Genomic DNA, 16,718 nt, shown 5'->3' with positions numbered 1-16,718 from the left:
CATTCACTTGCATTTTACTAACCTACTTCTTAATTTGTGTTCACAGAATTTTCATTTTTGGGTGAACTACCCCTTTAAAGTGAGCTCAGCCATAATTTTATATTCCATCATTATTTCCTTACCTTCATGTTGTTCCAAACCTGTGTGGCCTTCTGTTTTCTGTGAAACCCAAAAGATGTTAGACAGAATGTTAGGGACTGACAGTCTCAGTCACCATTCACTTTCAATATATATATATATGTATGTATATATGGGTTTGGAACAACATGATTGTGAATGATGACAGAATTTACATTAAAAATAATAATAGTAATAATTTTGTAATATATGTTAAATGTCTATTATGTAATGATATGTAAGGAGTTAATGTCCATTATGTCATTTGTGAAAGTAACGAGTTACTCACTACTTAAATACTATTTTAATTGGATACTTTCTTACTCTTACTCAAGTAATTGTTTATATTAGCACTTTTAATTCTACTTGAGTAATTTTAAGTTTTTTTAAGTAATTGTACTTTTAATTGAGGACAGTTTTTGGGTACTCTACCCACCTCTGTCAGCTGGTCATGTGAACTCAACATGGCTCTCTCCATGTAGAATAAAACAGCTTTATAAGGTTACTGATTTGACTGGAGTCTTCACTTTAATGTTGAGTGCTCATGATTTCCTACATTTATTGCAAAATTACAATTCATGTCTTTAGGATTTAAACTTTTTTAATAAAGAAAAAATTACCCATAGCCATAAAGGAAGAGAAAAGGAGATAACAGGAAAATAGTGTATTTCTCCTTGGATTAGTGTCATTGTTTTGTCAGTATAGTGTTTATCACAAGGGAAATATAATATAAGAAAATCACTTTTAACATTTTAACTAAACCTGTACAAATGTACTGCTCTTTTATATTGAAAGTGCTGCAATCCCAGCGACCACACTGACAGTATGAAAATGCGGGCCCATGTTAATCTGTCCACAAGTTTTAGCAGTGCTAGTGGGGCTGTACTAAAACAACAATCAATCGCGTCGACTTTTGCGGCCATTGCCCCATATGAAAAGCGATCAAAAAAGAGCAAGGATATAACAAGCGCAGTTTCTTACTTTATTGTGAAAGTCATGATGACACTGAGCACAGTGGAGTATGACGGGTTCAGGAAATGTATTGAAGTGCTGGACTCCAGGTATTAACTCCCAGGCAGAACACACTTTTCCCAAACTGCACTGTCTCATCTTTATAAAGAGTGCTGTGGACAGCTGGAAATTCAGGGACGTGAGATACTTTGCCACTACCACCGACCAATGGTCCAGCAGTATATCTGAGCCATAAATGAGCCTCACCATTCATTACATAGATGAGAAGTGGGCTCTTCAATGTAGATGCTTGCAGATGGCATATTTTCCAGAGAACCATACTGCCGAAATAATCTGCCAGGTTCTGGAGGATGCACTCACATCTTGGGGCCTTAGCGAGGACCGACAAGTGTGTATCACAACGGACAATGGGGCAAACATTGTCAAGGCTGTTTCACTTAAAGATTAGATTCGCCTGCAGTGTTTCGGTCACCAGCTGCATCTAGCTATTGGTAAATTAATAAACACATCTGAGAAAAGAGCCATGCCAAACTTTTTCAGTTCTAAAAATGGCACACAATGAGGATTTACAATATATCCTAATTGATTTTACAAGGCACATATTTTATCAGTGTTTGAGACTGTCACTTTTTGTGCATTATTAAGATATACTGTATATTTAAACTGGAAAATGCGCAGGCCTCCACCAAGGAGGTGGTTCACTGAGGAGAGATGGTTAACTAAGTGATGATATGTTTCAGAACATTTTGAGATGTCTTGGTAACAGACCAACAGACAGACAGATAGACAAGACATTTTCATTATCTCCTTGAAAGAGGTAATAATGATTATAATTATTATAATTGTCAAACATTTGGCTCTGCAATGATGTTTTGGAATTCAGAAGTTCATCTTGCAATCTTACTGAACACAACTTGAATTGTGGAAAAAAGAGGGACATCCCTAGTGTGTGTAGTCTAAATGTAGATTATCACTGTACTACTGAAAATGTCACAAAATTGTAATTTATTATCACAAAAGCTTTTTAACTAAATTTAATACTCATATTTGCCTAGTACATTTTTACAACATGGAAAAAGAAAAGGTAACTAGCAGCCACTCAAGAGAGCTCAAACTACCCAAGCACAAGTTGATCACAGAATCACCCACCAGGTGGGGGTCCCGCCATGCAATGAAAGCACGAGTGCTGGGGCAGAAGGCCATTGCAAAGGTTTTATCAGCTGATAAAAAAACAAGGCACTTGGCTCCCTCATGGCAAATTATTGATGTCCTGGAGTCTGTTCACAAGGCTCTAAATCCACTTGTTGATTTCACTGATGCACTTTCTGGTGAAGTATATGTGAGTGCGTCTTACCTGAAACCTGTGCTGCAGCTCTTCAATGAGAAGGTCTTGAACCAAGAAGCTGATGACTCAGAGCTCACCAAGACCATCAAGGCTAATGTCATCTGCTATCTGAATGAGAAATGAGATGACGATGCTGCCATTGATGACCTCCTGAACATGGCATTCCTAAATGACCCTAAGTTCAAGACCCAGTTCATCAAAGATGACAAGGTTGAGGCTGTAAAATCCAGAGCCATGGCTCAGATGCTAGATGAATGTCAGAGCACATCACAAGCTAGTCTTGCATTCTGATATACTGCATTGGGGGGGAGGCAGAGGAGATGCTGCAGCTACCAAGCCAAAATGCAGAAGACACAGGGCAGCTTTTTTAAGAAGTCCTATGCTGTTGCTACTTCTGGTCTTACAGACCAGCAGGGTATTGAGGCTGAACTGAACAGCTACCAGCTAGCTCCTGATTCAGACAGCGAGATCAACTCCCTGGCATAGTGGAAGATTAACTCAACATAATACCCCAGAGCAAGCCTCTTGGCAAAACTCTGCCGGAGTATTCCTGCCACCAGCTCACCCTCAGAGCATGCTTTTAGCACTGGTGTCAATATTGTGTCCTGCCACAGGGCAGCTTTAAATCCAGAAATAGTGGACAGACTTGTTTTTCTGATAAAAAAAAAAAACCTATTATGTTGTTTTAAATGAATATAAATAAATGTAAAATTAATTAATTATATATAAATATTATTTAAAAAAAAAAAATCAATATTGATCAATAAGGAAAAATATATTGTGATTATATTTTGGCCATATCGGCCAGCCCAAAGCTAGACCATTCAAAGCTTTGTATATAGAAAGCTACAAACACTCAGGAACAGGAACAGGAAGTGACATCAAGAGCAGTGTTTACACTAATATCAAATAATATCAAATCAAAAGAAACAAGAGATGCTACTCTTTACAACCAAACTAAACAAAATTCTGTCTCTCACTTTTACAGAACAAAACATACAATATATCATTTTGCAAAAATGTTGCCACTGTTAGAACATTTTCTGAATTTTTCAGAAAAATATTGAGTGCACCTTGAAAGATGTAAAAGTAGATGTGTAGGTTGTTTTGTGAGTTATTGAACCATCCAAAAAAAAAAAAAAAACACTTGTCTGATCCTACTGCACCTCTTGAGCCATGGCCTGAATCCTCAGTTTATGAATGATGAGTTTCCTGGTGAGAAATGATGCGGATGCACTAAGGCCAACATGGCACCAGCTGGAACTGATTTGCTATGCCAGTCCTTTGAGGTGAACCAATCTATTTTTTCCCATGATTTGATAGACAGAGATATAGAGTGACATTAAACACTGCCAAGTCAAGAGCGATGATCTCACCTCACAGGATTGCTTTTCATCTGAAGTCTGGTTGCTTGATCAATTTGCCAACTCTGCATCAGTTGTAGTATGAACTCAGAAGGGTTTGTGAGGTCATCTACAACATATTGAGCTTGATGGAGTCAAACTCCTTCATGTGAAATGAGTCACGATTTGGATCCTTTCCCAGACATCCTGCTATGACCGGAAACTAATTGAGTGTAAACATTGCAAACGAATAGTGTTCGATAGTTCCTCGCTTAAGGTACAAATATTTAAACACGCAGCAAGAACTAGGCAGGCGTGCAAAACCACAGATCACAGGAGAGAAAATCAATAGAGGTCATTGCTAGAGTCCAAGACAAGTTGGCTGTTTTCCTTCAATTAGCCTGTGCTACTCTAAGGTGTGAACAGTACCATCAGACAACAATTTCCAGAAATTGCACTTTATTGTAGCCTTCCTCTTGTACATCCTGTTCTAGGCAGAGATCCAGCTTTTAAACATCTACATGCGTATGCTATTGAAACACCTGAAGGTATTTAACAGATGCTATTTACCAACACGCTAATCAAAGGCAGCGGAATTCAGTCTGATTTTCTGGCAGGCAGTTCAAAGATTTGTCAAAATGTCATTTATTCTAAAGTAATACGGTTTGGAACAGTATGAGAGTTTTTTTTATTTATTTTTATAAAATAACCCTGTAATGGTCATACACTATAATACTATAATGGTAGAGGACAAGATCTAATGAGATTATTGTTTTTGTTTTGAGTGTCCGTTAACAGATTAATTTAGCCTATTTGTTTAGTCAAACTGCTAATTATAAAGTTTTAGAAGAACAAACAAAACAACATAAAAAAATCTAGTAGCAATGAAAAACATCACTGTAGGGGAAGGAAACTGCATTAAGAATGACCAATCAATAAAAAACATCAGAAATAACAGATAAATGTCAATATTGGTGCTAAAGCATTTCCGATATCTAGTTAAAGGCCTGCATGCTTTGAGTCACATCCCCACATGTAAGATCAAATGATTAATGATAAGAAGACAAGCATGGGGGAATACAAGGGGGAGGGGACTTTTCCCTTGAATATGACCTCATTTGAATTCGGTTATTACATTCTCACTATGTCCTTGTCTAAACTATTGCTCATTCATGCGTGCCTTATGTGGACAAGTTGAATGATCTGGAATTGACTGTCTGACTTCTTTAGTTTTCTGGGTATTATGTCACAGTGGCAATGGTGGTCCGGCTTTAGATCTCTCCAGGCAGCTGACCTACTGAAGCTACTGATAGGGAAGGTTCAATACTTTGCATGGATGTTTCAACAGTTTGAACTGGATAGAGAGTAAAGCACAGGCCAAAATATATTCTTAAGTGAGAAGGAAGATGAAATATGACTGAATCTTTGTACTATACATTAAAACAAATTTTGTGAATCTCAACTGGCAGATTCAGTTATTGTTGTTGCTTTTTGTTTAATGAGGAAATATGGGTTACACTGTACAATAAGGATACTATTGTTAACATTATTTAATGCATTATGTATCATGAACTAACAATGAACACTATATTTTTTACAGCATTTATATGTTAATATTTTAGAACAATTTCTACGCTCTGTAGGTCCATACTGTGCAAGTAAATGGTGACGAGAAATCCAAAAGCTCCAAAAAGGAGATATAGTCAGCAAAAAATAATCCTTAAAATCCTTTAATCAATGTCTTCTGAAGAGATCTTTTTGGGTTTGGGTTAGAACAGATCAAAATAGAACTAATTTTTCACTGTACATCTTAACGGCAGTCTTTTGAGCGATCTTTATTTCCAGCTCGATTACACTATAGCGCCATCTAAAGCTCTGCACATGCGTCTAACGCTAGGAAGTGCAATCAAGATTGAAATCAAGATCATGCCTAGAGATGGAAATTACAAGATGTAAAGTGAAATAGGAGTTGCATTTTGATCTGTTCTCACCTGAAAACAACTGGAACATCTCAGAAGACATTGATTAAACCACTGGAGTCTTATGGACTACTTTAATGCTGACTTTATCTCCTTTTTGGAGCTTTTAGAGTTCTGTCACCATTCACTTGCATTGTATGGACCTACAGAGCCGAGATATTCTCCTAAATATCGTTGTTTGTGTTCAGCAGAAGAAAGGAAGTCATAAATATCTGGGATGGCATGAGGGTTTGTAAATGGTGACGGAATAAAATTTTTGGGTGAACTATTCCATTAACATTAACCAAGATTAATGAATGCTGTAAAAGTATTGTTCATTGTTAGTCCAACAACTAATATTGTTAACTAATGTAAACAAATGGAATCTTATCCTAATGTATGCATCTTTGTTCGGTGGAGATAAATTATATTTTTTACTTATATCAAACCAATTAATTTAGACGTCACCTCATAAAACACTTTGTAAGTTAAAGTTTTTTTAATGTACATTTTCTTTGTGAGGTAGGATCATTAATGAGATATTTTTGGCACTGGCTTTAACACAGAGCTTTTATGATCTGATATGTAGTTGTTACATCACAATAATTATTTTGTATTCAATTACACCCGGCTCTGATTAGGGGTCTCTTCCTGTCTCCAGATAATTAAAAACTGTGTACTTTGTCCTTTGATTGCAGTTGAATGTTTTTTTGTTGTGTTGTTGTTGTTGTTTTTTCCCATATAGGGGATTGTGACATGAGTGAGTGTACCAGTTCAAAATAATAAGGGGGCCTTCAAGTAAAGAGAAGTAAATTTATTTAAGGCCAAAGATTTATGACTTGTTGAGAACAACATTTATTTGCCTTAAGCACTGCTATAGCTTTTCATTTGTAGCAGTTCTAATAGATTGCTTTAGGGAATTGGGGGGGGTTGGGGGCTGCAATTAAATAGAGCATAGAGACAATGGATATTTGACAGTTCTGAGAATGTTCCTGCCTTGACCTAAGGGGCAACTGGTCTAAGAGGTCAGGCTAAAGTTGATGTTCTGGGATATTTATTCAGACCACTATGGTGAATAATGGTAGCAATATTATGACATTTGCGGATGGAAATATTTACAATAGTCAAGTTATTTTTATTTGTATAGTCACAACACACATAATTGCAAAGCAGCTTTGCAGAAAAATATGCTGTAAAAGAAAATTATGCAGTAGTGTCCATAATGTCTCAAAAGTCCTCCTTGAGCAGTTCAAATGAAAACGTGACTGAAAATCATGCTTGAAAAATTATTTGTCTTTAGACCCCAGTGAGCAAGCCAAAGGCAACTGTGACAAGGAACACAAAACTCCATAAAATGTTATTTTATGGAGCAGAATAACTTCTTGGGAGAAACCAAGCTCAGCTGGGGGAGCCAGTTCCACTGGCTGTATAGCATGAATATAATCCCAAAAAGAGTTATCTATGTGTAATACAAGTAGATGTTGGTGGGCAATGTTTAACACTAAAGGATATTGATTGAACTGTAAGATTAATGATTAAGTGTCTTCAAAGTCCATTTTGACTGTGGAAGTGCACGTAGATGCAGTGTCCTTTTTATACAATATACGTACAATAAGACAACTTGCAAAAAAAAGTAATTTAATCCTAATAAACAAATATCAAATTTAGGTCTTTAAACAAGTTAATTTGTTAGTTCACTCTAAAAAAATTGTTTTAATTATGTCATAATTTTTTCATTGCTCCAAACATGTATGATTTTATTTCTTCTATGCATTTTCTGTCTCAGCAACCATGCACTTTCATGGTGTGGAAGTGGAAAAATAGAAATGAAAAAACAAGGAAATTTACCCATGTTGTTCCAAACTCATATAATTTTTTTCTCTTCAGTGGAAAAAAGATGTTTTCCAGAATGTTCAGTCACTATGCATGCACTTTCATGGTATAGAAAAAACATGCAATGAAAGTGAATGGTGACTGATGCTACCATTCTACCATTCATCTTTATTATTACACATAAATTAAGTCACACAAAAATTCCATTACATTTTTACATAAAAAAAAAGATCATCGTACATCACACTTTTTGTTTAAAACTACCTGTTGTGCATCTCCTCTGTTTCTATCTGGGCTGTAATTGGCTGGCTCCTTTATTGTGAGGGTTGGGGAAGTATAAAAGCAGAGTTGGAGGAGGAGACTGCATTGAGATTGTGAAGATCTGCTTTGTGACACTCAGACTTGTTTTCTCTTACTGTTGGATTTTTATTACGCATTAGCACAATGTGTAAAGGGCTTGCCGCCCTCCCTGCGACATGCTTGAAAAGGTATGAACTGTTCCTCATCAGATATTATTGTAGATCTACATAGTTAATTATTATCATTGGATCATTGTTCAAGATTATAGATTGTTGTACTCTGTATACCTTTGCGTTGACCTTTAGCATAAGCTGTTATGTGGGTTTGAAAACCCAAATTGGCTTAGAAAATCCAAATGTGATTATTAATAGGAAAAATATGTTTTCTTATACTTGTAGTAACTTAAGCGCAGACATTTGAGAAACGTTTTTGAGACTTATTTTAAAGTTACAATTCAGTTGGATCATAAGCTGCACTGGCTTTTGCTTCCTCTATTTTATTTCTTCCATAATTTAGTTACCAAATTCAAAAGACTAATTGAATTACATTTGTTTAATCCAACAGCGCCAAGGACATAAAGCACAAGATTGGCTTCCTGCTTCAAAAGCCAGACCCTCAAGAACAGAAGGCTTTGAAAGAGAAGACAAAGGCCACAGTGGTGAACAGGTAAAAGTGAATATAATATAATATAATACAATATAATATAATATAATACAATATAATATAATATAATATAATATAATATAATATAATATAATATAATATGAAGATAATCTTATTTATGCCTATATTTTATATATATATATGTGTTGTATATTTACATTTATTCACCATCACTATTATTCTTTCTCTGATTTTAGAATCTCGCCTGTTGAAACTGAGAAATGGAAAACATCATTCAGCAACCTGATTAAAAATGATGGTAAGTGCCCATCTTTGTTTGGTTATTAAATAAAATCAAGAGTTCTGATCCAAAAATACAAGCATGTTATCGAGTTTATGTCCCATTGCAAATAAAAATCAAAATTAAATTAAGCAATGTGTTTTCAAGTAAAAAAAATATTTAAAAAAATAACCTGTGTGTAAAGTAATAATGGAATGCTACGAAATTAATTGACTACAGATCAAATGCGACGTTTAGAGGAGGTAAAAAGTGATGCTTCGTCATGAAATTGTGTTGGTTAATGAGTTAGTAATGAACAGGCTGGTAAACCTGTGGCATACTGATGACTTATATTAAAGCCCTGAAGAAATGACCCTGGTTTAGCCATCAAAGAGCCCTTGGCCCCAGTAAAGTCTCTGTTAAACTAGACTATGCGTTGTCACATTGATGGACCGTGACTATGTTTTCTCAAGCGCTAGTGTCCGCTGGCTGCACTATGTGGCCCCTGAAGAGCCTGAGTGGTCTGTTCTGGTGGGCTATAGGGGTTATCGACCACAAGGGCAGTCCTATGAGAATCCTCCCCAGACTTAGAATCCTGACCTCTTCATTTCTTAACTTCCTTAGCATCACCAGCATCCCCTTCCTCTCAGAATAATGAATGTAGCTGAAAGATGCCAAATTAAGAAATCTTCAGACAGTTAGTGTGAAAGGCTTATAGGATTTTCTGTCAAATTAAAGCGATAGTTCACACAAAAATGGAAATTCTGCCATAATTTAATAATTTAACACATGTAAGGAAATGCTTGGCAGAATGACAGCCTCAGTTACAATCCACTTTTATTGTATGAAAAAAAATCCAATGAAAGAGAATGGTAAATGATACTAGCCAAACTAAATATTCTTACAGGGATAGTTCACCCAAAAATGAAAATTGTGTCATCATTTCTGACCCTTGGTTTTTGATTGAAAGGGGTATTTACATCTTCTTTTGTGTTCCACAAAAGAAAAGAAACATATTGAAAGGGCTTGTATTGTACACAGCTAAAATAGCCTTTTAACATAGATTCACAGAGTTACTGTATTGAGTTTCACTCATATCTAACTGCAAAACTATTTTCCTTTCAGTTGGTCGAAAGGCTTTCGCTGCCTTTTTACAGTCTGAGTTTAGTCAAGAGAACATTGAATTCTGGGAGGCTTGTGAGGATTTTAAGCAGACATCTGTGTGCAAGATGGACACGAAAGCTAGAAAGATATTTGAGCAATACGTTGAAGCTGATTCCCCGAAAGAGGTGAGAATGCTGCTTGACTGCGATATGTGAATGAGAGAACAGACCCATGTAGAAAATGTACTAATAACGTTAAACAAATCTTTCAGGTGAATTTAGATTCTGCCACCAGAGAGAACACTAGAAAGAATTTGGAAAGCTGTGATGCCTCCTGCTTTGATGAGGCTCAGAGTAAGATCTTCACCCTAATGGAAAAGGACTCATACAGGCGCTTCCTGAAATCCCAACTGTTCCTGGAACTGTCTCAACCACCAATGGACAATAAACCTTGTGGCTTAGACAAAAGAGGAAAGCAAAATATTTCTGACCACAGTCAGTGCCTGCCAAGTTATGCCTAATCTATGCTATCTCCTCCTAGATGGACAAACCATATGCTGAACTTTGCGTTATTCGACTTTCACTCATTTGACTTAGGTTTGTTAAGCTTGTTAAGGTCTAAGAGTAAAAAGGTGGAGTTTTAAGCGAGGGACAAACTAGCTACTAGCTACCACAGCAAAGTTGCAAAACCATTGTGCAGTCATTGTGATTGATTGTAAAACATTTTCCTTGTAATCAAGACCCAATCGGGCAGTACTTGTTCCACAAAGGTTATTTCCTATTTTTAGCTTTGCAGCAGTGTTATTGATGTGTGCAATTAATCGCTGCTTAAGCATGACATCATCTCCTGAAAGCGTTGTGTGCAGGCAATGTTTTTATCAAAACAAAGGTAAACTCAACACCTACTCTAATTCAATCTTGACATTTCTTTGAATTGGCTTGGGAAAACAGTATACCTGTGACGTAGTTTACAACTAAATGACTGTTACAGATGGAAAAATGCTTCTGCTGAGGATTTCTTTGAGCTATGATGAGAATAACATGAATAACATCACTGATACTAATCTAGTATATTTTCTTTACTGTAAAACTGTGTAATATTTATATTTATATATGTTTCTGTATAAGCTCTCTCACCTTTACAGGTGATGCCATTTCATATTCCTTTTTTTGTCTTCTGTTGGCCGCCCATTATTTGACAATCTATGGAATACAAATGACAAGTGAATGTTATAAATTTGCATGTGCAATGTATAACATGTCACTGACAATGATTTACATTCTGTTATGTAGTGAAACAGTAACAGACTTAACGTATGAAAAAACATATGCTCCTATTAGAATAAATGGCCAAATGTCAGTTGTTTACATATTTGTTTACTGGTGCCATATTTATTTTGTCATATTTATGAATAAAATAACCTCAAATTGAATTCAGATGGTCTCTGAAATACTTAAAGATCACACAGACAACAATGTCAAAAACACACAAATTATATACTTCTATGTACATTTTCTTCTGTCTTTTCTAGCATTTTGTGTCTAGAAATACACAGAATCCACATAATCAAATGTGATAAAAGTGTTGATGATCTATGATAAAAATGGACATAAAAAGTGTACTGAGAGTCATGGAATAATGTATAGTATATAAAAAAATGGACTTAAAAAACTCACAGGTAAAGTCTTCAAACTTAACCAGCATTCTTAGAATTTGCTTCCTCAATCATTATACAAAAATGTCACAGTAACTCTTTTCATGTAGAATTTTTTATTTATATAACAATTTACAGATTTGTGTTGTGAGTTTTACAAGGACCTATTTCAAACCAGTATTAAAAAATGTCTTGGTTGTCATCATGTGAGGAGAAACATTTCCATTATTTACAGCAGTGTCTTGAAAGGGCACAAAATAGATTATTATGTTGTTAAAAACTGCCTCAAGTCAACAACCATTTTCTCTCTAAACACATAACAGTATAATGAGCACCAATGTGACTTGAGCATGACGTAATGGAGGATTGTCAAATGTTGTAAGTGGGTGTTTAGGACATTGAGTGAAGCACAGAAATCTAAAAAACTATAAGATGGGTGTTTTTAAGTAGAATTTGTGCAAATACAATGTTTACTTGAAAACTGTGTAGCAAGACTCTTTATTTCGACTATTAAATCTATTTATTTCAGTGATGAAAAGAGGACAGTATGTTTCACTTTTTCTATTGACTGGAATGGTAACAATTTACAATATGACTGTAAATGTTAACATTAATTTAAAACTTTAGTTAGAACATTATGAACTAACATGCTATCAAAATTAATTTTGAATAACATTTTGAATTAATTTTGAATAAAAAATTAACATTAAAGAAAAATAGTTAATTGTTAGTTCATGATATCTATGATGTAACTAAAGTTAATATATACAACCTTATAAGTGTTTCAACTGCTGTAGATTAACTTTGTTTATCAAACTCAGCAAGTATCCCCTCGGTTTCAGGGTTACAGAGTGTAAAATATTCCTCTCTCTTAATTATCTACAATTAAACTACATCTTAGCAATAGAGCAAAAGATTCTCTTTTGGCAAGTTGACGTGATCTAGTACACATCCAAGCACATGCTTGTAATTAGTTGAGAAATGTTCATAATTAATGAGAAATGTACTGATTTATTACATGGTGGAGGGGGGTTAGATGATAGAGGACAGTTAATACTCTATTAGAATATGTGATTTGGAATGTTTTTATCCATTCTGTCTCTCTTATGCTCTCTTGTCTTTTTATATGAATCCTAAGAGATTTACAGCCAATCAATGTGCACAAGAGGCTGAGCTGGAGTGGGTTATTTACATGAAAACTGCTGGATGGGAACATTTAGTTCCGATCTTTTTTGTGCTTCCTTTTTGAAGTAAGAAGCAGAGAAAATCTATGTGAACAATGATGCGAAACTTCAAAGATTTGTCACAGTCAGAAGAAAACAAACTCAAATGGAGTACTGAGTCAAAATAATGACTAATAGTGAGGATTGCTATACGTCTCATGCAGAGCTGATGCTTTCCATTTAGTTAAATTCAGATTAAAGGAGAAATGCAAGTTAAACAGATAAAATATTGCTGATGAATATGAATGAAAAGGAACTGACATTGTGACAATGCAAATTGCATTTTGAAAGTGATTTTATGGGTAAACATTTTATGTTATATTAAGTCCTAACATAGGGTTTAAATGTCTTTTTTCATTTTTTCGAATGGAAAATCATCACATCGCTATCATATCACTTCTGACGACATGGATTTAACCACTGAGTTGTATGGATTACATTTATGCTGCCATTATGTGCTTTTTGGAGCTTCAAAATGTTGGTACCTATTCTCTTGAATTGTATGGACCTACAGAGCTGATATATTCTTTAAAAAAAAACTTAGTTCGTGTTCAGTAGAAGAAAGAAAGTCATACATATCTGGGATGCCTGAGGGTATGTAAATGATAAGAGAATTTAATCTTTGGGTGAACAATCCTTTTAAATGTCACATACTTTCCAACTTATTATGTGTGTCACATCTTTTCTTTGTTTTCAAAATTTTCAAAATCCTACAGCTTTGTTTATTTCCAGGTTTAAATTGGATTTTTCAATGTGGACCCTTTTGAACTATACTGTAAAAAAAACAATGAATAGCTACCAACTGTACGCAGCTGCTTTAACATCCCAAATTAAATGTGTGACTTTGCAATGCTCTTGATCTACAGAGATTGCATGCTTTTCCTTTGCAGGCAGTCACAGTGATTAGTAAATGAGTGTCTGGTGGAAGAGGACAGGATGTTTTTCCTGAATGGTTTATCTCTCTCTCTCTCTGTTCACTGTTCTGTTTCGTGGTAGAACCTTGCCGCAGGACAGCAGGCTGCTCATTATGGCCCAGCACAGGGCTTGATGTAATTACACGCTGCTCTGGCGCTTCAGGTGCTGCAGTGCCTGTTTGATCATTGTTATTGGAGTGAGCAGCTTTTGAAATGCCAGGCTACAGCACACACACACACACACACACACACACACACACACACACACACACACACACACACACACACAAATACAAATACACGCAGAGCAGATATGAACTTCCTTAAACCAAACAAGAATCAAACATTTTTATGGTTTGTATAATATCTGAAATGAAAAGACCAGCATGGCTGATCACCAGCATATGCTGTGCACGGGATACTGTCTCCATTATGTTACTTTACTACTGCAACTTGACCAGCAGTGCTTTACCATGTGCACCAATATGCTGATAACTTTCAACACAACACATTCGCACATTAGATATAAGCTTTCAGAATGCCAGTAAAGGGGTTTGAATGCAGAGCAAAATATGGGTAATGGGCAAAATTCTACAGAATGTGCTAATCGGTTCTTGCCCCATTAAAAAGAAAAAAATAACATTTAAAGGGATAGTTCTCCCCAATATTAAAATTCTCTTATCATTTACTCACCCTCATGCCATCCCAGATGTGTATGACTTCTTTCTTCTGCTGAACACTAACAAAGATTTTCCATTTGTGTGCATGCACAAATAGCAGGGAAAGTATTAACGTGTCATTACGTCATGATTAGCATCATGGTCCGCGTACGCACGCACGCACGCACACACACACACACACACACACACACACTACATCGTTCACCAGTCTTGTTAAAGCTTCATCTGAGCTGTCCTAAGACCTACATTGACACCTGGATAAGGATAAGGCTTTTTTTTTTGTTCGGACCCAGTGTGGACAGTAATCTGGCAGTTGAAGTCTGTATATATGTCTAATAAATGCATTCTTAATGCATTTCACAGCATTTATGATGCTTTATCATACACCTTATAATCAAATGTATGTTCTTATGGGCAATTGTGACCACTTTTATATCAGAACACTGTAACTTTTTAGACTTCTGCCATACTAAAAAGTATAATAATGTGTATAAGGAATTTTGAGAACCTTGAAAGATTAAATTATGTGATAAATGCATTATATATAGGCCTCATGTTACCATACTCTCTATTTAACATTACGATGAATTGAACTTGTGAAACAGTACTTTTTAAAGGAGCAGATAATAAATAAGTCTTTCCATTTGGTGTGGTTGTTTTTAGTCGCTGTAATTGAATAAGTCTCTTAGGGTTGCACAGTATTCCGGTGCTATGGTAGTATCACGATACTAAAGCGTCAAAATACTGGAAGTGCCACAGTATTTTTTAAACGGTAGTACCGTTAATACGGTAGTAATGTAAGTTAGGTTCTATGTAGTCAATATAATTTTTTGCTAAAACCATAAATTCACTGTAATAATGCTTATACACAATACAGACAGGACAGAGCAGTGTGCATAGACTTTGAAGCGAACAGCTTGATTTATCATTAACTTAATTAAATCATAGTAGCCCTTAGCGATTTAATAATCGCACAATGTCATATTGTGATTTAAAATCCGATACACATGGGATTAGATCCACTATATCATCGCACTACAGTCTGCAGCGAGAAGTACATGGAGGAATCTGCCATCGCGATGTTTACCAGGAGAGAGGTGCTGAAGCATTTGTTATAATGAAAAACAGTTTTCAATGTTACAATATCTATATTTTTATGTTACCAACATTCATATAATCAAACAATAGAATAAAAGTTTAAAGCTGTTGCCATTTGAACTGGCTGTTTTGATGTGGCAAAGGTTTTTTTGTGTTTTTTTTTACATCAAACTAAAAATGTATTAGGTTAAAGTTGGTCCATTTGAGCCTTCTCCTAGTTCATCCACCAGTTATTTTCACCACTTCTGGAGCAACAAGTGGAATGGCTAGTTTCTAAGAACCACTATATGACAAACTGTGATAAGAATTAACACACAATTGTGTGGTATGGTGATACTTAACTGGTATAATATCGTACGATATGATTAGAGTATTGTGACAACCCCAAAGTTGTCAATATGAACTTTACATTTGACTTTAGATAATATGCTGATTTCCCTTCTTGTCAGCTTTTAGTGGTATGTGCAATTATGGCTGACCTTTTCATTTTACTTTAAGAAGATATTAATTGGATGTTTGCATTTGCTGTTCAAATCAAATGAGTTACTGCATGTTGTTATTGTGTCTTTAGAGCAGTTATGAAATGTTAAGTACAACCCAAAATTGAATGAGGAACAGCTTTGTTCAAATTGTAGGTCAGCATCACCAGTGTAAAATGGAGACACCCTTTTATTTGACATTTAGGAAAAGGGTGTCTTGTGATGCAACTCTGTAATAGAAGGCCAGTACACAAGGGTCTTAACCCCCAGTCACAAGTCATATGTCTATTTCTAGAAATGAGAGTGGTAATGAATGGGAACATGTTTCCCCAAGGATTTACGCATACATTTCCTAAAAAACGTATTTGATCTTCATCTAGTTACAATAATGAATAAACACAATCTGTTTGAACTAATAACACATAAATTATTGTAATGTTATTGTACAAATTGAATACATCATTCAATCATTCACAGTGTAGGTTGGAAAAAGGATGTGAACTAGGCTAATGATTTCAACAAAAGCTTATTAGTGTCAGGAGTTGGCAAATCTGTAATCATCCAATTAATGAAATGAGATTGGAGGTGTGTGTTAGAGCTATTTTGACATATAAAAAGCACTAAAACATTTTGAGTTTGCTGTTCACATGAAGCATCTGCTGCCGTGGACTATGCATCGCAAAAAAGAGATCTAACAAGACCTACGATCAAGAATTGTTGCTTTGGATGAAGCTGGAAAGGGTTAAAAAGTTATCTCTAAGAGCTTAGATATTCATCTGTCCACAATTAGACAAATCGTCTATAAATTGAGATGA

At 35.4% G+C, this 16,718-nt stretch overlaps 1 protein-coding gene across 1 annotated transcript; it reads left to right on the top strand.

Moving 5' to 3' along the window:
* Positions 1-7,942: 7,942 nt before the first annotated feature.
* rgs4 (regulator of G protein signaling 4) lies at positions 7,943-11,287 on the top strand. Its single transcript, XM_052130356.1, has 5 exons — positions 7,943-8,056; positions 8,433-8,534; positions 8,729-8,790; positions 9,877-10,040; positions 10,127-11,287. Exons 1-5 carry the CDS (start codon positions 8,013-8,015, stop codon positions 10,373-10,375), a joined length of 621 nt encoding a protein of 206 aa, XP_051986316.1. The 5' UTR covers positions 7,943-8,012; the 3' UTR covers positions 10,376-11,287.
* Positions 11,288-16,718: the final 5,431 nt, after the last annotated feature.

Source organism: Xyrauchen texanus, chromosome 7, assembly GCF_025860055.1.
Source record: "Xyrauchen texanus isolate HMW12.3.18 chromosome 7, RBS_HiC_50CHRs, whole genome shotgun sequence".
NCBI lineage: Eukaryota > Metazoa > Chordata > Actinopteri > Cypriniformes > Catostomidae > Xyrauchen > Xyrauchen texanus.
This window is presented reverse-complemented; position numbering and strand designations above follow the sequence as displayed.

What these genes read in the sequence shown, in the direction of transcription:
- rgs4 (XM_052130356.1), top strand. Translation starts at nt 8,013, where the DNA reads ATGTGTAAAGGGCTTGCCGCCCTCCCTGCGACATGCTTGAAAAG. An exon ending in AAGGCCACAGTGGTGAACAG is followed by an intron (nt 8,535 to 8,728) that starts GTAAAAGTGAAT and finishes CTCTGATTTTAG; the next exon opens with AATCTCGCCTGTTGAAACTG. An exon ending in AAGCTGATTCCCCGAAAGAG is followed by an intron (nt 10,041 to 10,126) that starts GTGAGAATGCTG and finishes CAAATCTTTCAG; the next exon opens with GTGAATTTAGATTCTGCCAC.